We start from the raw sequence: 25465 nt of genomic DNA, 5'->3' as shown, positions 1-25465 counted from the left end.
CCTGCAAGTCATTGCCAGAACTTCCTATGTTACAGGTCTGAGTCTCTGGTCACCTTCTGTTCCTGATACCTGGTTTCCTGTACCTGCTCTGTGATCTGATTACCTGCTGCTGAACCTCTGCTAGTCCTGACTCTGCTTCTGTCTATTCCTTTGTACCTTGCTTGTATCTGATTACCTGTTGCTGACTCTGTTATTCCGTTTTGACCTGTCTTTGCCTGCCCCTTTGATACCGCGTTATTGTATATATATATTTGCTTGTACATATATATCTCCTGCATGCCGTTTGTAGATAGATAGATAGTCAGGGTTTTGGTTATATGTGTGCACACTGTTTAGTTTGGTTTGCGGGAGATTCACTGTATATATTGTTTGCATATGGTTGTATGTTGTTTGCATGATTTGGTCCTTAATAAAACACCTTTTTGCACATTCCTGTCTCAGTATCAGTGTTTCTGCAAACTGTGGTCATTTATTGCAATACCTGTTTATTGTTCCGTAACACTCAGGCTGCTGGAAGGTTTCTGTGCTCCCAGAGCAGTGTTCCTTTAGGGCCTGTTCAGACTATATGCGTTCCTAGCCGTTTTCAGGGAACGCGTACTGGTACCAAAAACGCATAGAAACGGCTCGTAATGCTTTTTAATGGGGTAGTTCACATGTATGCGTATGAGACGCATACGTTTCTCATCCGCATTGCTGCACGCAGTTCTGTGCGATACGCATAGAAACGGACGCAATGAAAGTCTATGGACGCGTATCAAAAACGCGTACTATTGCGTTTTTAGCGTCCGTTTTCCTCTGCGGTTCCCATAATTCTTTTTTTTCCCCTGGGTCACGTGTTTGTGCAAAACGCAATAGAAAACGCATTCAAACGCAAGAAAAACGCATGCGTTTTTTCAACTTGCGTTTCTTTGAATTTATACGCGTTCTACAAACGCAGCAAGTCTGAACAGGCCCTTACTGCCTAATATCACCTGCCCAGCAGGTGCATTACTCAAAGTACTACTGTTACACCAAACACTTACATACCCTTAGGTGTCCAGAGGTTAGTAATATATCTGTATTATCGGTGATTCTGCAGATCATCAATAATCAGGTATATATCTGCATTCTTGGTGATACTGCAGATCACCAATAATCATATTCTCTCTGCGTGCTGACACCAATCGTTACAAATTCATTACCAAAATTATAGTAATACAATTGTTTAAATTAGCCAACTGTACCAAAGTAATAACTTTCTGGCCAGCTCCTGCTCTATTCAGCAAACTACCATGTACTTAACTATAAAATAGGGATGAGCAGGCCTAATTCACAAAGTCAGTTTTGTGGTGATTCTAGCTGATTTGCTTATAAGGAGTCTGAAGCATATTTTAAAATAAAAAACAGATACTAACCTAAGGAGAGGGAAGGCTCTGGGTCCTATAGAACCTTCCTGGTCTCCTGACGGTATCCTCGTTCGCCTGCAGGCTCCACCGTTAGCAGGACTGCTCTCTTCTGGGATGGGGAGACTTCGGCAGTCTTTGGAAGCACTCGGGCTTCCAAAGACTAGCTTCTCCATACTGCGTACACGCAAGCTCCCTCTCTGGCGCACTGGCACATGTGCAGTACAGGGCTGCAGGTATTTGAGCGCTTCCTGAAGACTGCCGAAGTCTCCCCTGGAGGGAGATTCAAACGGAGGAGCCAGCGGGAGAACGAGGAGACAGGCAGGAGAACGGGAAGGCTCTGTAGGACCCAGAGCTTTCCCTCTCCTTAGGTGAGTATCTGTTTTTTATTTTAAAATACGCTTCAGTTTCACTTTAAGAATAATTCTTTGTGAGTCTGAGGCCAAAAGTTGCCATTAGGTGGCGCTTGCACTGAAGTCTATGGTATTAGACATAATGGTATCATCACAAATTTGCAATGTGTATCAGAGCTAGAGATGGCAGAAACCACATAACACAACATCCACGTCATTCTACTTCGCAATCCCTCACTGCGATTCCATCACCTTTGTCCCCTCCCCATGGCTCACTTACTATCCTGAACCTGTAGCTAAAATTAACGTAGTGGGTGTGTTTTCATGCTGTCAGTGCTCCTTGCATTGGAGATAGTCCACACTGAGTTGGGGTGAGCAACTTTGGGAGACCTCTTCTGGACCAAAAGCTTGGATTCTTTTTTACCTAAATGGTTAACTATCTTACGGTACATTGTCTTAAGTTCACTACTTGACACATGTAGTTCTTCTTAAAGTGGACCTGAACTCTTGCACAGGTCAGGAGGAAAACTGTGACTAATTCATCTGTGACTAATCACAAGTGTAATTTGATCTCTGGCAGCTCAGGAATCTCAGCAGTCCTCAGAAGAACAGCTAATTTGTAAACACAGTAAGTTAACCCTATGTCTGCTTCCATGAAAGTAGGAATTAGACACACTGCAGATTAATTGCAGGATTTGTATCAGCTGTAACAAAGGAATGTTGTTGTGTTATTATGCTGATGCTGATCTTTTAGAGCAGAGAGAACGTTCTGAGTTCTGGTACTACCACTATTGTGATGTAACTTGGCATTTCACTACATTAAGCATTTGTTGTGGTGTTTATATCATCTTTTATGCTTTAACACACACAGACTTTTGTAAAGCTTGTCAATAAAACCCTTGAAACAAATGATTTGCACTCTAGCTTCAAAGTATAGCAATTATAGTATCTGTGTGATGAAAACTCTGTAAGTTTGCTCAGCGAGGTGAAAGCGATAGTTTTATCACAATAAAATCACTGTGCAGCTGTGCAGTGAGGGTGCTGGCTACCTGATATGCTGACAGGGACTACCAGCAACTCTGCAATGCTGTGTTTCAAAGACAGTGCATTTGTTTTTAAGATAAAGAACAGCAGCCATTACAGTAACAGTAATTAATTACAATATGTGCTTACTGAAAACAGAATGTGGTTTTCCTTTTAGTGGCTCCACATGAGTTAGAAGAAATGTTTTATTTTTGCTCCCTGGCATTTTGGTCATGAGCCAAATGCCTGTGAAAGCTCATGTAGTGCTTATCAGAATACAAACAGTATAATAAGGGAGTGTCCTCCTATCTCTGCAGTAGTAAAGGGCTGCACTGTAGTACACATTTTCTCTAGCATTTTTCCTAGTCTACATTTTCTCTAGGAATGTATAGTTAAAGTGGACCTGAACTCTTGCGCAGGACAGAAGGAAAACATAGAGAAATGCACCCTGTATTTAGTATCTATGTATTTAGAGTGTTTAGCATGTTTTATTCCCCCTCATCTGTGTCTAATCACAAGTTGTAATTTGATCTCTTCAACTGTATCAGCTTCTGCCAATGCAGAGAGCTAATTGGTAAACTCAGGATGTTAACAATATGTCTGCTTTCATGAAAGCAGGAAGTAGACACGCTTCAGATTTTTTGCAGGATTTGTAACCTCTGTAACAACGAAATGTTTTTCTTTAATGGTTATTATGCTGTTTTGTATGTTTTAGAGCAGAGAGGAAGTTCTGTGTTCAGGCCCGCTTTAAAGCAAACATGTAGAGTGCTCAAAGAAAACAGGGTCTAAAATGTGTGCAGCATTGATCAGTTAATTTAGGCGCTGATCGAGCTTGATCATTTGCCAGAAAGGTAATTTGGGCATCACAGTTCTGCTATATTATAGCAAAACTCCTGCTTTCAAAATTAGCAGCGGGAGCTGTGTGATTAAGGGGCAAGGAGACAGGATAACAGCATCAGCAGTGTGATTTAGCGATAGGTGGACGGAATAGTGGCGTAGGGTATTAGAGTCTGGGCATGGGGGGAGAGGCTAGTGCTATGCATAGGTGGGTGGTTTAGTGTTAGGCATGGGTGGGGGGGTTAGTGTTAGGAGTAGGTAGGGAGGGGTAATGTCAGGGCCGGGCCTAGACTTTTTGCCGCCTGAGGCAAAATTTAAAAAATCGCCGCCACACCCCCCCCTCCCGTGTGGGTGGAGGTGTGGGCACCGAGCTGGAGGGGTAGCGGGCAGGAAGGGGGTATTGGGCCTAGCGGTCCCTCGCCTGGGTCCCCCGATCTGCGCTCCCCTCCAGCTGAAAATAGTTAAGTTCCAGCGTATAGATAAGAGGCAACGGGCGGGGATCACTCACCTTTTCCGCGTTCCAGCGAGCGCTCCACTGACGTCACTTCCTGCAACGCCGCCCCTCCCCACCGCTAGGCCCAATACCCCCTTTCTGTCCGCTACTCCTCCAGCTCGGCGGGCGACCCCCCACCCACGGACAGGCGGGTTCCGCCCCCCCAGATGTGCCGCCTGAGGCAAATGTTTCACCCCGCCTCATGAGCGGGCCGGCCCTGAGTAATGTAAGGGCCTGTTTTCACTTGTGCCGCACACGTCTGACAGACGCGTGCCGTCACTCCCTGGTGTGCGGATATACATATGAATCCCATCGTCCGTGCCATGCGCAGCTATGGAATTCGCAGCCTCCCGCACCAAAACTGATGGAAATGTCAGCCGAATCGCTAACGCAAGCAATTCAGCTGGCGGCGCCATTGTATCCTATGGCAGAGTTTCCCTGCACAATTTGCCTGCGGGGAAACTCTGCGGATTCGGCGCAGAAACCGCGCCACTGGAAACAGGCCCTTATAGTTAGGTTAGTATTTTTTGATATCAGGTACATCTCCATTTTAACTTACAGCGCTTTTCCATGTATGTTGTGCAGCATCACGAACCTGGTAGTGGATCCAAAAACAGAGCTCCTGAACTCCAGTGGCCCTACAAATAGCTTTGATGCTGTGACAATTTGCCTTACCCCCCACGCAGTAACGCAGGAATAGGGGATGCAGGGGTTGCAACCAAATCAGGGCCCAGGAAAAAGAATAGCCCACTAGGGGACTTCCCTCAACTGCTGTATTACCTCTTCATTAGTGCTCTGTTCGTAAGGATCACCTGTATATGTGCTGCCTGTGAATAGTGGTAGTCATTATTAAACTGTTCCCCTTCCCTGATTATACTTCTCTGACACTGTTCTTGACAGAGTTGGTGCTTCATATACAATACAATAATACAATAACATTTGTAAAGCGCTTTTCTCCCATAGGACTCAAAGTGCATAGCTGTGTCTCAGATTAATACAGGGTTGCAGGCTGGGTTGTGTTACAGAGGAGATAGTCAGATGTTCATGAATGCCAGACTGAAAAGGTAGGTTTTCAGTTTAGACTTAAATGTTTCCAGGGATGGGGCTGTCCTGATTGGGTGTGGCAGGGAGTTCCAAAGTGTAGGGGCAGCATGACAAAAGGCTCTGTCTCCAAAGGTTTTGAGGTGGACTCTGGGGGTGACCAAGGTGTTACGTCCTTTTGATCTAAGATTGTGGGGGGTGTGATGTAGTTGCAACAAGTCCTTCAGGTATCCAGGGCCCAGATTGTGCAAGGATTTGAATGTCAGTAAGCCAATCTTAAACAGAATTCTCCATTTTATCGGTAGCCAGTGGAGTGAGCTCAGGGTTAGTGTTATGTGGCAATGGCGGGGTTGGCTCGTTAACAGCCTTGCGGCGGCATTCTGTACTAATTGCAGGTGGCGTAAGTCTTTCTTATGCAGGCCTGTGTAGAGGACGTTGCAGTAGTCTAACCTTGATGTGACGAAGGCATGAACTAGGGTTGGAAGATCCTCTGAAGGAATTAGGTGCAATATTCCTTAGGTGAAAGAAGGAATGTTTCACAACAGCTGAGATTTGATTCCTGAAGCTTAATTTCCCATCAATCAGTACTCCCAGGCTGCGCACACAGTCTGAGTTGTTCAGGTCTGAGCTCCCTATCCTTAGCGGTGTTGGTTGAGACTGGAGCTGCTTTGCTGTTGAGCCCTGGCCCTCGATAACAAGAACCTCAGTTTTGTCAGCATTAAGTTTTAGCCAATTATTATTCATCCACTCCTGAAGCTCAGCTAAGCATGCGTTTATTTGTGGAGTAGGGTCTGTGACGTCAGGTTTGAATGACAAATATAGCTGGGTGTCATCAGCATAGCAATGATATGTCAGGCCATGTTTTTGTATGATTTCTCCAAGTGGCAGCATGTATATGGTGAACAGTAAAGGGGATAATATTGCGCCCTGAGGTACACCGTATTTTAGTGGTACAGGGTTGGAGAGGAAGGGCCCTAAGGCTACCCTTTGTGTTCTGCCAGCCAGGAAGGAGTTGAACCACCGGAGAACAATGCCATCTATGCCACAGAACTCTTGTAGCCTGTTGAGTAAGATTTCATGATCGACTGATGAGTGTCAAAAGCCGCTGAGAGGTCGAGCAAAATCAGGATGGAACATTGACCCTTGTCTCTTGCAATGAGCAGATCATTGCAAATCTGGGTGAGGGCTGTTTCACAGCTGTGATATTTCCTGAAACCAGATTGAAGAGGGTCAAGGATGTTGTTTTTGGAGAGCCTGGCTTCAAGTTGGAGGTAGACAGCCTTTTCAATAACTTTTCCCAGAAAGGGGAGGTTTGAGACAGGTCTGTAGCTGTTTAGAGCATCTGGGTCTAAGGATGGTTTCTTGAGTAGAGGCCTGACGATTGCTTCTTTCAGAGTAGAGGGAAACCACCCTTCTTGTAAGGAGCCGTTGACTATTTTGTGGAATGCCGGTGTAAATAGTTCAGGGCATTTCAACATGAACTTAGTGGGGCCAGGGTCCAGATCGCAGGTAGTCTGGCGAAGGTTTGAGAGGATATCCAAGATGTCTTTTTCAGTGATTACCTTAAAATCAGACCATGATGGTAGGCTATTTTTGCACCTGTTATATGGCTCTGCATGGGTTTCTGGGGCTGTGAATTGAATGGCAGATCGTATGGAGGAGACTTTGTCTGAGAAGAAGTGGGCAAATTTCTCGCACAGTGGGTGGTGGTGTTCTGGTTAAGGGCTCTTCCTCTGACACAGGAGACCAGGGTTCAAACTTCGGCTCTGCCTGTTCAGTAAACCAGCACCTATTCAGTAGGAGACCTTGGGCAAGTCTCCCCAACACTGCTACTGCCTATAGAGCGCGTCCTAGTGACTGCAGCTCTAGTGCTTTGAGTCCGCCAGGAGAAACGCGCAATATAAATGTTCTATTTTGGTTGTCTGTGTTCATATCATGCAGTATTTATATACAACTGTGCTTCAGTGGCCCAATGTAAAGTTTGCACAGGGTCCATAGGCCCTTAACTATGCCGCTGCCTGCATGTCAGACAACCAGTGCACAGGCTGGATCCTGATCACACCACAAGAGTTTCATTTAGTGATTATTCATTTTGGTATGCCACCTTTTGCCTATTGAGAGCTGTTCTGCAAATGCGTTAATTATTGCTGATATAAGGGAAAGCTGCTAAGGAATGTCTCATAATGTATGGGCACCTTATGGGTTGTGGAACAGCATTGTATATTAATAATAAATGGTGTTGAAGCCCCACCGTACTGCTTAGATATGTTTGTGTGCCTCCTACACCCCATTGTTTTCCTATTAATATTTGAAATTAAGAAATATATCAATTTAAAGGACCGGAATATAGTTTGGAGTCAATGAAACACATTTTCAGTAGAAAAATCCATAGATTTACACAGATACTGTATGTACATCAGTCCTGAAAGAGGGACACATGATGAAGAAAAAGGGACAGATGGAGTTGGTTCCCAAAGAGGGACCTCTGAAAAAGGGGACAGTTGGGTGCTCTGTATTTTTAATTATGTTTGATACACTAAAGCTATGTACACACACTAGAAAATAACTCAGGCGAAATGGTCAATAATAACTATTTCAGCCGACGATTGTCCAATTATCTAGTGTATGTACAGTGGCGGCCCAACATTGCTTAAGAATCTTACATGTCAGATCCTTATCTATGCCAGAGCAGCCCTGATCGCATTGTTTTTGTCATTCCCACTGTCCGTAAGAAGCCACTCCGTCATCCGTCCACCCCATCTATTGCAACAGAACAGGCTAGCAATGTGTCTGTACAGCATCAGGCTTCAAATTGTCACCCAAGGGATCTTTTTCTAACGGCGACAATAATCTAAAGTGTGTATGTACCTTTAGACCTGGATGAGAAACTCATACACCGAAAAGTAACATAATCGTGTGTGTGTGTGTTGTGTGTGTGTGTGTGTGTGTGTGTGTGTGTGTGTGTGTGTGTGTGTACGTGTATGAATTGCAGATGCCTTTGAATATCACAAATTAATCACAGGAGCTCACAATAAAGAGAGAGGTCACCGAGAATGAAGGAAATAAAAGCAGGATGCATGCAACATGGATATACTATTAATGGCAACAAAGATCACAGATTCATGTAAAACCTTCTAGGAAAAGCCTGCACTGTTCCTTCCCTGGGGCTTTATATCACTTTTGGACAAGTGATAGCACTCTGGCTCATTACACATGTGTACTGAGCAAACACTTCCAGCAATATGTATGCTTTCTAGGCTTGCTTTTCATGTATCTGCAAGTCATCCTTTTATCAGCTGCCATACTTTTTGCAGTGTGATTCCGGATTCATGTTTGTCTTGTCTGTTCACATTTGTAAAAACTGAATGATGCTGGCTGGTGAGATTTATGGCCTGAGAGTGCTCATTTCACATCCGTACAGAAAATAAGCTCCCTTCCAGAACAGTACATAAGCTATGTATAGTTGAAGTTGTTTAGCCACTTTAGCAGGTAACTTTAGTAGGGTTTATTTTTCTCTACATGAGAAATGTTTTCTCGCCATGTTCCTAGCCAGGCAGAACAGGGATTGATGACCTACCACAGTCTAGATAATCTTATGCAATAGTACAAGTAGAACAAGGACATCTACAGGCCAGATGTATGAACACCATATATTTCCCTCTTGTTGCAAAAGTTTTTTTAAACAAATGTCAAGCGTGCTAATATCCAATTATAACACAAAACAATACTGTGCAAGTTAACAATATCACACATATATTAACAACAATAAGATATTAGCAAAACAAGTAGATATCTTCCACATCCCTCACACCATTTTAGTACATACAACAAAAGCCTTCTCCTCCTCCCACTAAGGTATACATCCCTCCCTACTGCCACCTTCTCTCCTAACTTCCCACATTCAGACACTACTCACCGTTCAGGTGCATATCACACTCTACTTCACTTTCACAATCCAGACACTTATTACCCCATGTTTTCAACCCCCACTACCATCCTAGCGCATATAAATAACCCCCCTGATTTAGGTATTTATCACCCCCTATTCTGCTTTGCCCTTCTTCATGCCACCCCATCTCCCATACACCCGTACAACCACCTCCATCTCCTTTCCTGCCTTATCTCCTACATCTCCATTTACATCCACCTCCATCTTCAATACCACTCTTATCTCCCACACCACCACCCCGTAAAGAAACCCCATTTCCCATATCACCACCTACAGCCATCCCATCTTACATACTACCCTCTGCAACCACCCCATCTCCTCTACCACCCTATCTCCCATATCATTACCCCCTACAGCCACATCATCTCCCATATCATCTCCCCTACATTTACCCCATCCCCCATGTTACCCTTATCTCCCATTCTACCCCATTCAGCCACCCCATCTCCCTTACCTCCCTATCTCCCTTATTATCACCACCTACAGTTATCTAACTTCCCATATTACCCTTATCTCTCATACTACCCCTTAAGCCACCCCATCTACAAAACTTACTTATCTACTTACATCTACTTATTTCCCATATTCCCCATCTCCCCGCTACAGCCAACCTCAGCACCTAATGCCCTACAGATGTCCACATCTCCCGTAAACCCTACAGTCACTCCTAACTCCCATACCACCCTTTACAGACATCTCAATCTCCTATACCACCCTGTGTAGCCCTCCACATCTTCTAATCTTGTTTTTGTAAAAAAAAAAGCTGTATTTTCCACATGTCCTGTGAACACCTTGTTTACAGATTTATCTCCAATTCATTTTTTCATCAGAAACGAATCCAAATTAAACTAATTACTACTGTGTATATAATTACTACATGTAAATATGTAATTACCTTGCAGGGCTCCAGGGCTGCTTCCTTGTGAACCATTCACCATGGTGGCCGTCAAGATGCTGAAAGAAGAGGCCTCTGCTGACATGCAGGCAGACTTCCAGAGGGAGGCGGCTCTCATGGCAGAGTTCAATCACACAAACATTGTGAAGCTTCTAGGTAAGGCATTCTTTTGTAAATAAAGTAGGATTTTCGGGGCTAATGAGCTACTGTGATCCAGTCCATATTGCTGAGATGGATGAGCAGCCTCCAACTCCTTAAAAAGTTACAAGTTACCACCACCACTGTCTGGGCATTGTATTTAGCTTGCTAACATACAGCACTGTGGTTCAAGGCTGACACAACCTGGGTGGTTAAACTATTTCTCTTAACTAACCCAGCCTGGTTCTGAAATGGAAGGATACCTGGAGTGATAGCAGTGCAGAAGGGCGTACATGGAGAATTATTTTTTTTTAAAAAGCCGTTCGGTAATTTGGGCACCAGATGAAGGCAATAGTAGAATATCGGTAATGTTGCCGAAATTCCACTATCACCTCCTCTAACCCCTCCCATTAGCTTTCCCCTACATATACCTAACAATAACTACCTTACCTATACCCAACTATCCACCTCCAATAATTCAGTGTTGCCACCACCGCTAACTCATTAAGAGCCAAACTCCTCAACTGATGGTACCTGATTCACAAACCCTACAGCAGCTAAATCAGTAGCTGACACTAACTGAGGCGCAACCGCCACTACCATTAGTTGGCTTTTGACTTTACAATATACTATAGTTGAACTCCAGTGCCCAGCACTTTAATTACCCTGTCAGTGTCACCATAGCTGAAGATTACATTGGGGCCTATGGTGGTACCAAAATTCACGCATCTCGCACCAAGTTTAGGTGATTCCTTTAGTAGGTGCTGCAGGAGAATTTCTTTAAAACTGCTAATTGCGTAATAAAGTTCCATGCATAGTGTTGGCCTGTTAGCCTACTCTGGATCCATGGAATTTAGGCACACCCAGCCTGCAGGTTAAAGGAAGCCTGAAGTGGGGCAAAGTAATGACCACATCGGTACTCTGCTGACTTCAGGTTTTATTTAATTAAAAATAATCCTTGTAATAGCTGCCATTGGTTGTCTATATGTGAATAAGCATAGCATGAGGCAATTCTACTCGCATTTCCTGACCTCTATCTAACATTTGTGTGATATGTGCTACCAGAAGTATTTATCTCAGGTCTTGAGAAACTCTGAGCTAATCTGTGCAGACAGTGTGCCTTACCTGATATGACAAGGGTGGTGCACACCTTCCAGAGCGAATATTTTATAAGTATAAAGAAATGCAGCACTTTATTTGCATTGTGATTGCACTCAGACTCTCTTCTCATAACTCAATTGAGTAGGTTTATTTTGGCAACAGCGGCAGGCTGCCTGAGAGGTCTCCTGGCTGTAGATGAACACTCACATCCAGCATGTAGCATTTCTACAGGCATTTTGGTTTTATGCAATGCTTCTTAAAAGGAGATAATTCCACTTTTCTCTATATATATTAACTGAAAATGATAAGATGGAATTTATTATATAATTACCATGCGGACTGGAAACTGCTATGGAAGCTAGTGTGCTTCAGGTGACCTAGTGGGAAACTTCTATATGGACTCCACCAAGCTTTGATATGAATAAGCAATTCTGCAAAATCAGGAAGCCTGTCACTGTGTGTACATTATGAAATAAAATATACCTGAATTGATAGAACGGAGTGCCGCCAGTGCCAGACATTGATGGGAAAGGCAAGCACACACATACACATGAGCATCAGGAGGCATGTCTATGCCACACTTTCTAAGGCCTCCAATCAGCAATAGGAGCTTATAAGAAGATGGCTACCCCACAGTGGCTACTGTGCTCTGTCCTATGAATTGAGGTGTTATTTATTATTTCATAATCTACACACAGAAACATGTTTAATGTTTGTACCCAAGACTTATTTTTGGTACTCACTGTTCTATTCGCCATTGTGCCAACCCCTGAATCTCCTTCCCTAATGTCTCTAACGCACTACCCTTTAGATTGTAAGTTCGCAAGGGAGGGAACTTCTCATAGTGTTTCTTATTCTGCTGTAATTTATCATATGGACAGGTACCAGCATTGGTGATGTCTAAAACCACACCTACTCAAATGGAAAATAATATTGTCTTATTTCTTTATATTTATTTGAAGCGTTATTTGATGGCGTTAAACTCTTAACAGAAACTTTAACCAAGGATTGAACTTCATTCCAATCAGTAGATGATAACCCCTTTCCCAAGAGAGATCTTTTCCTTTTCTCAAATAGATCATCAGGAAGGTCTGTATGGCTGATATTGTGGGGAAACCCCTCCCACAGTATGACATCATGACCATGGTGCTGACAGTTTTCTGTCTGTGAATCTCGTTGCATTGTGGGAAATAACAGCTTTTTCCAACTGCCAAGCAAACAGTATCTCCCTCTGTGCATAGAATTCTCCGAAACAAATATTCCGCTGAGATCATAAGGCAGAACTAAAGATGTATTTGTGCAAACAAGAGAAAACAAGGGAGTTTGTGCTGCACTCAAACATTAATTTAGCCAAGAAAGTATTAAGGTTAGATCTCACCACATTCAGTTGCTGAATTCAACTGTCACAGGTTCCAGATGTGCTCCGTTTTTTGGAAGTAGGAAGACTTCAAACTGATGCTATGCAAAGCAACAGGATCAGGCACTAACAGTAACCATATTGTGACTTTAATGTGTTAGAGTCCAGCATACACTTTGAACAGCGCAGTGGCATACAATGTAAAGGAGTATTCATTCCTCATATACAAGCGTGTATAGCTTACACTGGTGTGGGATAGGAGGTGGTTGCTAGGGAAGAAGCGGGACTGTTGACGGCTGTTTCAAGCTCTCTTGGGATGCTTGGGCGCGTATGTATCCCGCTTGTGCCCTAGCAACCACCTCCTATTTCATGTTCAGTGTAAGCTATACACGCTTGTACATGAGGAATGAATACTCCTTTACATTATATGCCACTGCGCTGTTCAAAGTGTATGCTGGTCTTTAACACAGTAAGGTCACAGTATGGTTACTGTTGGTGCCTGATCCTGTTTCCTCGCACAGCATCAGAACGAAATATGTTTCCACCTGTGATAAATTTCAGAATGTGTATCAGGGTGAGAAAAGATGTCACAATGGGCAAACACTGACTAAATAATTTATAAATGAATATTTCAAAAAAATAAGCCATTTTATTAATTATATTATTTTCACTACTTCCTCTTTAAATAATGATGGCTGCTTGGCAATGCTATAGTTGAGAAAATCCCATCTAAGTATAGAGGAGATACTGGATCATTGATTGTTGCTAACAAAAATTGTTGCTTAAAAAATGTGCTTAGTCACATATCAGGAATGATTCCATGGTGTCTTTTTTAGCCACATACTTCTTGAACTCTTGAGAGAAAGATCTGTATTGTGTAGAGCCCTGAGCATTCTTTTCAGAATACATCATTTGGCATCATAATCTTTGGCACAAAGTCCTCATTTCATATCAAGGCTAAATCTCAGAGTCAAAAATCCCTCAGTCATGTAATACAGACAGACTGCATGTCCAAAGCATGGGTCAAGAGATGAGTAGACCCCTAAATATTTATTCTAGTTTTAACTGTGTTGTTCGTACACAAAGTATATGCATGGAATACAGGGATGACTTTCACATACCGTGAACTTTATCCATTCACTTTCATGGGCTGTATACAACGAGAATGTTAGAATGCATGTGCCTATCCTTTGACGTTTGAACCATGGTCAATAAGCAAGTCTTAGGATGGGTTTCCACTTGAGCTGGACCTCAAAAGGCCAGCTGGAACAGACAGTATAGTGTTCACTCCAATGGTCCGTTGTGGTCTTGTTGGTGCCCAAGGCAGATATGTTTCAGCCATAGGCTATATGGGAAATCCATCTGCTCTCTGGAAAAAATTGCAGACCCCACACAAATTGCAGTCTGCTTAAACAGATCCATTACAGACTGTCAAGTGTGAACAGATCCTATTTATTAAAATAGGATCCATTTACTATCAGTTTTTTGATGCAGTAAAATGAACACGACAATGTCCATTTTCTGCTGTAGTGGACATAGACTAAAGGTCGACCATATGATTCGAATGGTTGCCGACAAGAGCCAAAATTGGTTGCATAGATCCATCGGACATGCTGGAAAATATCAGGTCCACATGCTCTCTGTCCCCCCTAATCTTTTATGTCCAACCCCCCTCCCCAGAGTCCATGCAGTTATACTTTACCTGTCACGCCATCCGTGCTGCCGCTATCCTCGTACTAGCACATTCAGACCCCACAGGACTACAGTCATATAGCAATGGGGCGCGTGTGTCACGTGAGACATGCGCCTCCGCGAGCTATAATGCCGGCAACCACGTAGATGCGCAAATGTGGAAGTACAAGGACAGTGCCAGCACAGATAGCGGCAGGTGAATTATAGCTCCGCGGGCACCGGGGGGGCATAAAACATTAGGAGGACAGTGGTGATGCATCACGGCGGCATCACAAGGCTCCTTCCCGAAACATTTCATGCTGAAATCGATTGGGAATCAGCATGCGGTTTATGGCAGCCAACAGATTTTTCCTCCGATTAGATTGGATCAGAGAGAGAGATCTGTCTCTTGGTCGATTTGCTGCCAAAATTGCTATATGTATAGGTATCTTTAGTGTGTGTTGGTGTAGAGTAGGGAGAGCTGAAATGACTGAGTAGAGAGAGATTAGCGCATGCACTGTGCTATTGTTCTGACAAATTCAGTGTAGTGGCTCCATAGTTTTATTTACATTCAATTTAATAGCCACAACAGTCCTTTAGTACTTGTACAACTACAGTACAGTACTTGTAGTTGAGTAGTTGCTGTACTCACCCTCACTGTTTTTTGTTGAGGTCTTTGATTCTATTTTATTTCACGTTATTTCACTAAATGTGACCCAGGCATATTTTTCTAAACCAACCATTGCTGCTCTTAGTTCACATCAGGCCATTTACCACATATTGTTGTGGAGAAGCAGGTTGTGCCCGATTACCACAATGCTCAGTAAATATAGTGGTTGATTTTTTTCCAGGCAGATTTTTCCCTTAGTATTCAATATATCGTTTCTTCATTTGCTGGCTTTTGTTCACAGCAGGTCATTTCTTGCATAGTGTTACGTAGAAGTAGTTTGTACCCAATCAGCACGTTATGATTTACCCACCCCACCCCCTTGGCTAAAGTTTCCAATAACGTATAGGAAAAATGTCAGACAAGCCAAGAGGGTGAGGCAGAGCTTCTACATGCAGAAGTAGTACAGGAGGGCAGCAGGAGTGGTTTCAAAGTGATATAGTGTCCCGTTTTGAACCAACAGGTGCCCCTTTAGGTCCCATATCCACTATGACTGGGGTCACATGTTTTTACTCACACAAACAATGGAGTGAAAGTGGCAGTCCATGTTTCCTTATGGCTCAGTTCACAATATACGCATTTTAACTGAAAGCTTTTTCACAATGCACTTGCTATGGAAAGTTAAAAGGGAACAGTTTTACAGCGTATAGTGTAAAAAAGGCCTAAGTCTCCATTTATATCATATGTGATTATGTATGCAGCTATGCAGTGCACAGTAGTCAGTGTGGAGCGGACCCATTGTTTTCAATACATTTTTTCACACCTGCTCCTATGTAGCGCACAATGTGCTGTTGCATGCATATTTCCAGACAGCACATACGTCTGCCATTTGTGACTGTCAATGGCAACAGTGCTGTACCAGAAAGACTGAGTTGCAATACAACATAACAAAACGCACACAAATAGTGTGACAGGGGCCTCCTGGAACTCATGAGTGCAGTGTTTTACTTTGAATCTGTGGAACCACCACGTTAAAGTATTGCAGCCTTCCTTTTCCTCCATAGCTCAGATTTTAAGTACCTTGTGCATAGCTCTTAATTTGTCTGATTAGTAACTAGATTGATCCATCAGTCCATGGTGATTGCAAGGAGCAGAACAAATGAGAACGTCATAGTGAAATGTGATGATTATGCAGCTGTCACCTTTGTAATAATAAGTCATCACATAAGGTCAACAATCAGGATTACTACACAGAATCTAATCATACACACTGGGTTGTTTGCGGTCAGCTGTTCACAATCATACATTTATCCTCGTCATTCCTCCGGAGAACAGTAAACAGCAGCTGGATAGGCATGTCAGATATTTCTGCACCATGTCTTGCAATCGCACGTATTTCTGAATGCACATTTGTCATTAAAAGAAAATATTCCAGCAATGTTTTCTATTTTATTATTTTTTAAGTATTTCATTTATTGTAGTTTTAGGGTGTTTTCTGGATCATGTGTATTTACAGTATTCTGCTGTTCAAAACATTTTTGTTAACTGCATAGGATTCGATAAACGTAATCTAGACTTTGTATATATTTCCATCTTGTTGTTGGCACTCAGTTGTTAAAAACCCAAGCTGGAAAGGCAACTGCTATTGACAACATTCAGCTTATTGCTGTTGCCCTTATCAACTACTTCACCTCATAATACAAACACCACCAAAGATTCCTACTTGGTGCACACGATTGGACCAATAAAGGAAGTCCCAATAGGAAATTCAAATAACGCACTGATAATCAAATAACCTACTGATCAGTACTGTGGAAGGATGCAGAAAGAGTAAAGTCAAGTTGTGGTGGTCTCTTTAAAGTACACCTGAAGTAAGATGGAGGCTGACACATTTATTTTTTTTTAAAGTAAAACTGAAGCATCCTAGGCAGGGCCGGCCTTAGGTTTCACAGCGCCCTGAGCAGAACCAGATTTTGGTGCCCCCCCCCCCCCCCCAAATTCATCCTCTTCGCGTGTGAGCGCACCACACACATACACTAATGGGGGGGGGGGATCTGCTGCCTAAATACACTAAAAGGGGATCTGCGACTGTAAGACTAGTAGCCTAAGCCTATATACACTAAAGGGGGGATCTGCCTACAGTAAAGGTTAGATAGGTAGCTGCCCCCAGTATAGATTAGATAGGTAGCTGCCCCCAGTATAGGTTAGATAGGTAGCTGCCCCCAGTATAGTTTAGATAGGTAGCTGCCCCCAGTATAGATTAGATAGGTAGCTGCCCCCAGTATAGATTAGATAGGTAGCTGCCCCCCCCCCCCCAGTATAGGTTAGATAGGTAGCTGCCCCCAGTATAGATTAGATAGGTAGCTGCCCCCCCAGTATAGGTTAGATAGGTAGCTGCCCCCAGTATAGATTAGATAGGTAGCTGCCCCCAGTATAGATTAGATAGGTAGCTGCTGCCCCCAGTATAGATTAGATAGGTAGCTGCTGCCCCCAGTATAGATTAGATAGGTAGCTGCTGCCCCCAGTATAGATTAGATAGGTAGCTGCCCCCCCCCAGTATAAGTTAGATAGGTAGCTGCTGCCCCCAGTATAGATTAGATAGGTAGCTGCCCCCCCCAGTATAGATTAGATAGGTAGCTGCCCCCCCCCAGTATAAGTTAGATAGGTAGCTGCCCCCAGTATAGATTAGATAGGTAGCTGCCCCCCCCCCCCCCAGTATAGGTTAGATAGGTAGCTGCCCCCAGTATAGATTAGATAGGTAGCTGCCCCCAGTATAGATTAGATAGGTAGCTGCTGCCCCCAGTATAGATTAGATAGGTAGCTGCTGCCCCCAGTATAGATTAGATAGGTAGCTGCTGCCCCCAGTATAGATTAGATAGGTAGCTGCTGCCCCCAGTATAGATTAGATAGGTAGCTGCCCCCCCCCCAGTATAGATTAGATAGGTAGCTGCCCCCCCCCAGTATAGGTTAGATAGGTAGCTGCCCCCCCAGTATAGGTTAGATAGGTAGGTTCCCTCAGTATAGTATAGATAGGTAGCTGCCCCCAGTATAGGTTAGATAGGTAGCTGCCCCCAGTATAGGTTAGATAGGTAGCTGCCCCCAGTATAGGTTAGATAGGTAGCTGCCCCCAGTATAGGTTAGATAGGTAGCTGCCCCCAGTATAGATTAGATAAGTAGCTGCCCCCAGCATAGGTTATATAGGTAGCTGCCCCCAGTATAGGTTAGATAGGTAGCTGCCCCCAGTATAGATTAGATAGGTAGGTGCCCCCAGTATAGGTTAGATAGGTAGCTGCCCCCAGTATAAGTTAGATAGGTAGCTGCCCCTCCAGTATAGGTTAGATAGGTAGGTGCCCCCAGTATAGGTTAGATAGGTAGGTGCCCCCAGTATAGATTAGATAGGTAGCTGCCCCCCCCCCAGTATAGGTTAGATAGGTAGGTGCCCCCAGTATAGATTAGATAGGTAGCTGCCCCCCCCCCCTCAGTATAGGTTAGATAGGTAGGTGCCCCCAGTATAGATTAGATAGGTAGCTGCCCCCCAGTATAGATTAGATAGGTAGCTGCCCCCAGTATAGATTAGATAGGTAGCTGCCCCCCCAGTACAGGCTAGATAGGTAGGTGCCCCCAGTATAGATTAGGTAGGTAGGTAGGTGCTCCCCTCCCCTCATAATGGAGGGGGAGCCGCGGGGAGGGCAGCCCGACCTCTCCCTCCCTTCCTCTCCGGGCCACCCTCCGTGCTCCCCCCTCCGATGCAGACTGCAGCAGAGCCAGAGAGAACAACTCACCTCCCTGGTTCCGATCGCCGGCGCCTCTCACGGTGTCTCACTTGCCGCTGGTCTCCTCTTGTACATTGACACTGATACACAGTAAACTTCCTGTTAAGCACGAAGTTTATTGTGCATCAGTGACAATGTACAAGAGGATACCAGCGGCAAGTGAGAGGCGCCGGCGATCGGAACCAGGGAGGTGAGTTGTTCTCACTGCTGCAGTCTGCACTCTGCAGGGGGGAGCACGGAGAGCACCCGGAGAGGAGGGAGGGAGAGGTCGGGCTGCTCTCCCCGCGGCTCCCCCCTCCATCACGGTGGCCGCACGGGGGGGGGGGGGGGGGGCGGAGCGAGACGGACACGGCCAGCTTCCAAATTAAAACACATGCGGCCAGGCGGCAGGAGCGCCCCCTGGAAGCCGGCGCCCTGAGCGATCGCACAGGTCGCTCAGGTCAAAGGCCGGCCCTGATCCTAGGGAAAAAAGTTAGGGCTCTGTATCCCATAGAGCTTTTCTGGTCCCCTCTCCATGTCCTTGGTCCACCGATGTCCTCCCATTTAAGTTATTTGACCAAATGGTCGAATATGCCTTCAAGGATACTTGGAAGTGCTTGTGTCTCCAAGTGCTTCTGAAGACCGGCGACTCCATTCTGCACATGCGCTCAGGGCCACAGCAGAAACATAGGGCTCTCATTGGATTACAAAAGAGCGAAAGATCAATACTTTAGGGCTCTAACAACAGCTTGAAGCACTGCTTGACTCTAGATGAAGAGCCACAAAAAACACTGCTTCCGTACCTGCATGGGTTAGAAAAAAACTGGTGCATCATTGTATCTGTGTAGTTAAACTACTCAAGGCCAGATTTACACATTTTCCAACCCTAGGCCAAGTATGTTGGGGCTCCATTTCCATGTGCCGCAGCTCCCCTCCCATTCCGTGTGCAGCCTCCTCTTCCATGTCTAACACCCATGTACTGCAGAACCTCTCTTTCATGTACAGCTCCCTTGGACATCAGCTTCCCTTTTCATGTGTTGCTCCCCATCTGCAGCCTTCTCTTTTCTATGTAGCAACTCCTCTTTCACATTCAGGAGCCCCCTTGGGCTGCAGCCGCCAATTGCTGGGCCTTTGTGGCCCTGAAGCTACTGTGCTTTTGCAAATGAAACCTAAAAACTCAGGTCTCAATTTCATCAGAAAAAGTGAGATGCAGAAGGAGGGATCCAAGTCAATAAACTCATTAAGAAAGAAGTATTTATCAACTGAAAAATTATTCTGTTCTTCTATTTCCTGGCTATGTAGCAATATTGTGGGGATTGTAACCCGCTCTGCAGAACACAGGCATCTTTCTGTAATCCACAAAGAGCATGGCTTTCACACATATTTTTTAAGAATCATTATGTTACAAGCAGATGAGGCAAGTAGGGGGTTCTCTCTGCGCATTCCTAAACCAAGTCATTGTGCTGGATTGTACTGGAAGGCTGAGGTCGCATATTTGTTCCTTGTTAGCATGCATTGTAATATGGCTTCAACCACAGAGGAATGGAAATGACATCATTAGCCTCAGATGAAAAGCATTTATTGCATAACAGCCAGTTTTGGAGGTTTATACTCCTTACATCCAAAACTACATAACAATGCCAACCTTTAGAGGGAGTCACAGGGTAAGTTTCCCAGTGCCCCCACTTCCCACCCTGACCTATTTTCACCACATCACATTTTTTAAATACAGTATTGGCATTGCTGCTTTCAGCAATCATTGGGTTGAGTTATACATCTGCAACTTTGGCTCTTGGAAACAATGATGATTTCTGGTGCCGCTCCAGTGTGTGAACAGGCATAGCCATGATGAGATGGGGGGGAGGGGGGGGGCAAGGGTTGACATACAGTATGTCCCCAGGCACAGAAATGTGGGGGCACTCAGCAGCCTCCACTGGTTTCCTGCTGTTTTAGCTTTCATGCCTGTTTCTACTGGCTGGAGGGGTGCAGCGGTGCGTTGGCAGGTGGAGCGCATGCAGAAAGCCTGTTGGCAGTGAGATGTCTATTTACTGTTATTAGTACTACTCATACAATAAATTATCACCATTTGATAAAAATCTAGAATAGTCCAGGACTCCTGAAATGTATAAAATCACACACTGTCAAAGTTCAGGTGCATAAGCAACCATAGTAAAAAACAAACAAAAAATCAAATCAGTGAGTAATTCCAACTGAGCAGCCTAAGGAGCCTTGCATTGAGATTTGCAGTTGTTTGTTAGTGTACATGATGTTGTTTGAGAGATGATATGTACACTTTAAAGTATTATGAAGTATTGACTGCTTCTTTTCCATTCTATTTTGCAACTAGCAATTATGCATCATTTATGTTCTGCTCCAACACTTGCCAAATGTAATGAACTGCTGTATTTCGGAGGTGTAATGACATAACCAATAACACTATTTTCTTTACTTTTTTTTAGGTGTGTGTGCTGTCGGCAAACCAATGTGCCTTCTTTTTGAATACATGGCCCATGGAGATTTAAATGAGTATTTGCGCCACAGGTCTCCAAGAGCTTTAAGCAGCTTGAGCCACAGCAGCCTTGCTACAAAAGTCCGCCTTTCAGATATGAATCCATCCCCTCTGTCTTGCACTGATCAACTCCACATTTCCCGTCAGGTGTCAGCAGGAATGGCCTATCTCTCAGAACGGAAATTTGTCCATCGAGACTTGGCCACCAGGAACTGTTTGGTTGGAGAAAACATGGTAGTTAAAATTGCGGACTTTGGTCTGTCAAGGAATATATATTCAGCTGATTATTATAAGGCTAACGAGAATGATGCCATACCAATTCGCTGGATGCCACCAGAGTCCATATTTTACAACCGTTATACAACTGAATCAGATGTGTGGGCGTATGGTGTGGTCTTGTGGGAAATATTTTCGTATGGCATGCAACCCTACTATGGCATGGCTCATGAAGAAGTTATATACTATGTTAGAGATGGGAATATTTTATCATGCCCTGAGAACTGTCCGCTGGAACTTTATAATCTCATGCGTCTGTGCTGGAGCAAGATGCCCACTGATCGGCCAAGTTTTGCGTCCATACATCGAATATTGGAACGCATGTATGAAAGAGCGCTTTCTGCTCAAGTGTGAAGGACATATGAAGATTGAGAACTTTCTTTGCTCTTGCACAACACCCTGCTAGGTTGCGATCTGCTGTTATACCACACAGTGTATTCACAGGGGTTCCCAGAACACCTTCAGCTGAGTTATCAGCAATGAGTAGGGTAGGCTCTGATAAGTACTGAGTAACACACTGGGTTTCAAAGTTCATCTCAAAGGTGAAAATAGAGATGGTGAAGCTGAATGTTTGTACGGTTTCACCGTTCATGATTGGCGGCACTAAAACGATGCCTATTTTAACGTCCAACAAGCAGCAATATTTCAAGTTAACTTAATATTATACAATACAGTATAGGATTGTAGACTGTATTCACATGCAAGGTTTACACTGGACAGAAATTAGTGCTTAATATATTGTCTGAGTAAGCCCATTCATTCCTGTTACTTTATATCAGTGACAACTCAGCATATTCCGTTATGTAATCCTAAGGACAATGCAAGTACCGTATATTTATTAGTTAAGCTACTATATTAGGTTGACTTCATATTCAAATCACAGTAGATGGCACACGTTTGTTTTTCTCCCATATTTATATAGCTTTAATATATTACACAGTGATTTGCAAAACACATAGTACTGTTCATATCTGTCCAATTAACAAAAGGGGCTTACATCTTCAGACATTCATTGGAGATTTCCTATCTAGATGCCTTTACCATGGTGCTACCTAATCACTAAGTATATCCCTGTCACTTGGCAGCTAAATATCTGCAGATTTTACAGATGATTTAATGGCCCAACAGCGTTGATAATACATATGAGAGGTGTGATGAAAGCGAGCTGTAAATTGGCGAATATGGCATGGGCCGCTATTTGGTTGCATTTTTCTAGATAACAATAATAGTAACAAGTGATCACGATAAAGTAGATGTGCACATAAAGTGATCACGATAAAGTAGATGTGCACATAAAGTGATCACGATAAAGTAGATGTGCACATAAAGTGATCACGATAAAGTAGATGTGCACATAAAGTGATCACGATAAAGTAGATGTGCACAAATTCTAATGACAGTAACAAGTGATCATGATAATCTAGACATGCACAAAGTCTAATAATAATAAGTGATCATGATAATCTAGACATGCACAAAGTCTAATAATAATAAGTGATCATGATAAACTACATATGCACAAATTCTGGAATCTGGGAGGCAAATGATAGTGTAAATTACTCCAGTTCATTGGTGTCTCCAGTTCATTGGTGAGACCATAAGCGCTTTATTGTTCTAAGCTCTATATCTTTTTATGTTTTTGATGTTTTCTCTTGGGACCCTTTATGCCCAGAACAGATTGGCTTCTATAAGAAATATCAATAAGGTGGGAAGTTGAGAATGTTTGCCTTATAGATACATAAGTCCAAAGGAATCATTATAAAACAGAATGGGCTCTCTGTTTTAAGCAAACCTGATAGAAGACTCTGCTGTGAGGGAAACTTGCATGTAGTAGCTTTAAGGAGAGTCCTATGATGCTCCGAACAGCCACAGAAAACAATGGAGGGAAAAGGCGGGACCTTTATCTCAGAAAGAAGAAGCTGATTGGTTAATCATATGAAATGCTACAATGAATACGTTTTTCATCATGTTTTCATCATTTGGGCACTGGCTGCTAATGTTAAGAAAAAAATAAGCATACCTATATCCTGTGTTAGTGTAGTCTATGCTTTACAGACATTTGTTTATTTTGATTAAGTGGCAGTCTAACATTTAGCATCATGCTTACAGCTGGACATTTGGCAGAATCATTTGAAACCTGAGTAAATTAATTTCTGAAATATCTTTGTCCTCCTTCTAGCAATTGCTACCTTTCTTTACTCTCACGGCTAGATTGCTTAATGTATGATGCTTTTCTTTGTAATGGTATAGAGACTGGTGATGCCACTACTGTTAGAAGTGTCACCATCCAGGCCCTGCAATGTACAGTTTGTAGTTAATTAACCTATGGATTCTATTATAATGAACTGCTGTGTGTTTTGGATGACATGAAATGTATGCGTCATAAGAACTACTAACTTTCCAGCAGTGAAAATCCTAAAGTGTTAAATATTCTTATTCTGATTTACATTTTATTTTACTTTTTTTATTGCATCAGAATGCAAATGTTTGTCAGTTTTAAATGTTTTTTTTTAATTATTATAAATCATTAGTGGGTCTATAATTATGTGTCTGATTTATTTTATGATCAAAGATCATTTGGAATCACATAAGCAAAATCATTCAAGTATCACTTCAGCCAAATGTGATCAGTGTTTAGCAGAGATGGTCAGTAAAGGTACATACATACACATGTTAGACCACCATCATCCAAAACGAATGAGGAATGATGTGTTGTCAGGGCATCATTGGAAAAAAAGAGGGACGGCAGCACGAAAAGACACCAGTAGGCAAATTATCATCCATGTAAACTGATTCATACCGGTGGATCCGTTCAAAAGCTAAACGGTGTTAGTTGGTTAGAAACAAATATATCAGAAGCCATTGAATTATTTGATTCAGGCAACAAAATCTAGGCTGTGCTGGAGACATCTGTATATGCATAGCCCTGCACTTACCTGGTCCATTGCCAGGCCCTCACCTCTTCAGTACTGCAGTCTATCACTGTATGCCAGCATCTCCCTATAGGTGCCTGGGGCCTTTCCTATTCAGTTCACACTGCAGCATATCACTGTGCAGCAGCCATAGGTTCGTGATCCATGTCACATCACATCGGGCCCCTTATGGGGACATGCTGCCACACTTTGATAGGCCATAATACAGAATAGGAGAAGACCTGGCAATGGGTCAGGTAATTGTTCTGCGCTGCAGCCGCTCTGCATATACTGATGGGGAAGGGACAGTTTATGGCTGCACTTTTACCCTTACATGGGCTGGCAAAAATCTTTAGAAGCTCAGTGGCAAAAGCTTTAGAACCTGCCCTGTGGATGATGATCAACAATCACTCCATTCAAAGCCCTTGTTTGTAGCTAGCTTACAGATCCTCAGTTTTGAGCTTCTGACCTGATCAGTAGACCGCCATAGTGTCATCATTGCATTCAAGCATGCCATGTTGCATCAGATGTAGTTCATTTATCGCATTGTCACCGGGGATCGTTAGCCTGCTAACGACAGAGGTTTAGCGTGTGTGCAAATTATTCTGTCTTGCATGTATATGTAATGCAAAATGTATGATACTTCCACTTGGGCCAGTCAAAACAGCAAGAAGTGGGTCTAACTTACACAATTCCCTACTGAATACAATTTGCATTAAATCAGAATTACAGTATTACCATCTTGTTGACTATCTTGGATGCAGTTGATCCATAGTCCTTAGAAATGCTAGAGAATTATGGGATCAATATGATCAGATCACAGATTTGTAAGTGAATATGTGCACTCTAGTGCAAAGTTTAGTATCTTTCTTGTCTCCCTCAATCAAAGGTCTATGCTTCAAGCACAGTTACAAGGTCTAGGCTTGGATTTCCATTCCAGGTCAGGCATAGCAGTTAAAAAGGTTAAAAGCATACCTGAACTGACATGACATGATGAGATAAACATTGGTACATATAGTACTCAGCCTACTTAGCATCTGCCTCCACTGTGTCCACTTTTATTTTTCTGCATTGAAAGAGTTCAAAAGCAGTGTTATATGTATGTAAATGAAGCAGTTGAACAGCTAGTCGAATACCGAGTAGCTCTCCTGAAGAGTAAACAGAAACAA

At 43.3% G+C, this 25465-nt stretch overlaps 1 protein-coding gene and 1 long non-coding RNA gene across 2 annotated transcripts in view; one reads left to right on the top strand and one right to left on the bottom strand.

Moving 5' to 3' along the window:
* Positions 1-23847, top strand: part of MUSK (muscle associated receptor tyrosine kinase) — a 206873-nt gene extending 183026 nt beyond the window's left edge. Inside the window, exons 16-17 of the mRNA XM_068234339.1 lie at positions 9981-10129; positions 21059-23847. Of these exons, the coding sequence (XP_068090440.1) occupies positions 9981-10129; positions 21059-21738 (829 nt within the window). The 3' untranslated portion in view covers positions 21739-23847. The remainder of the gene's footprint in view (positions 1-9980; positions 10130-21058) is intronic.
* LOC137516109 (uncharacterized) overlaps positions 1-25465 on the bottom strand; it is a 122892-nt gene that overhangs the window by 11042 nt on the left and 86385 nt on the right. The gene's annotated exons all lie outside the window — the stretch shown is intronic.

This window comes from Hyperolius riggenbachi, chromosome 1 (assembly GCF_040937935.1).
Source record: "Hyperolius riggenbachi isolate aHypRig1 chromosome 1, aHypRig1.pri, whole genome shotgun sequence".
NCBI classification, from domain to species: Eukaryota; Metazoa; Chordata; class Amphibia; order Anura; family Hyperoliidae; genus Hyperolius; species Hyperolius riggenbachi.
This window is presented reverse-complemented; position numbering and strand designations above follow the sequence as displayed.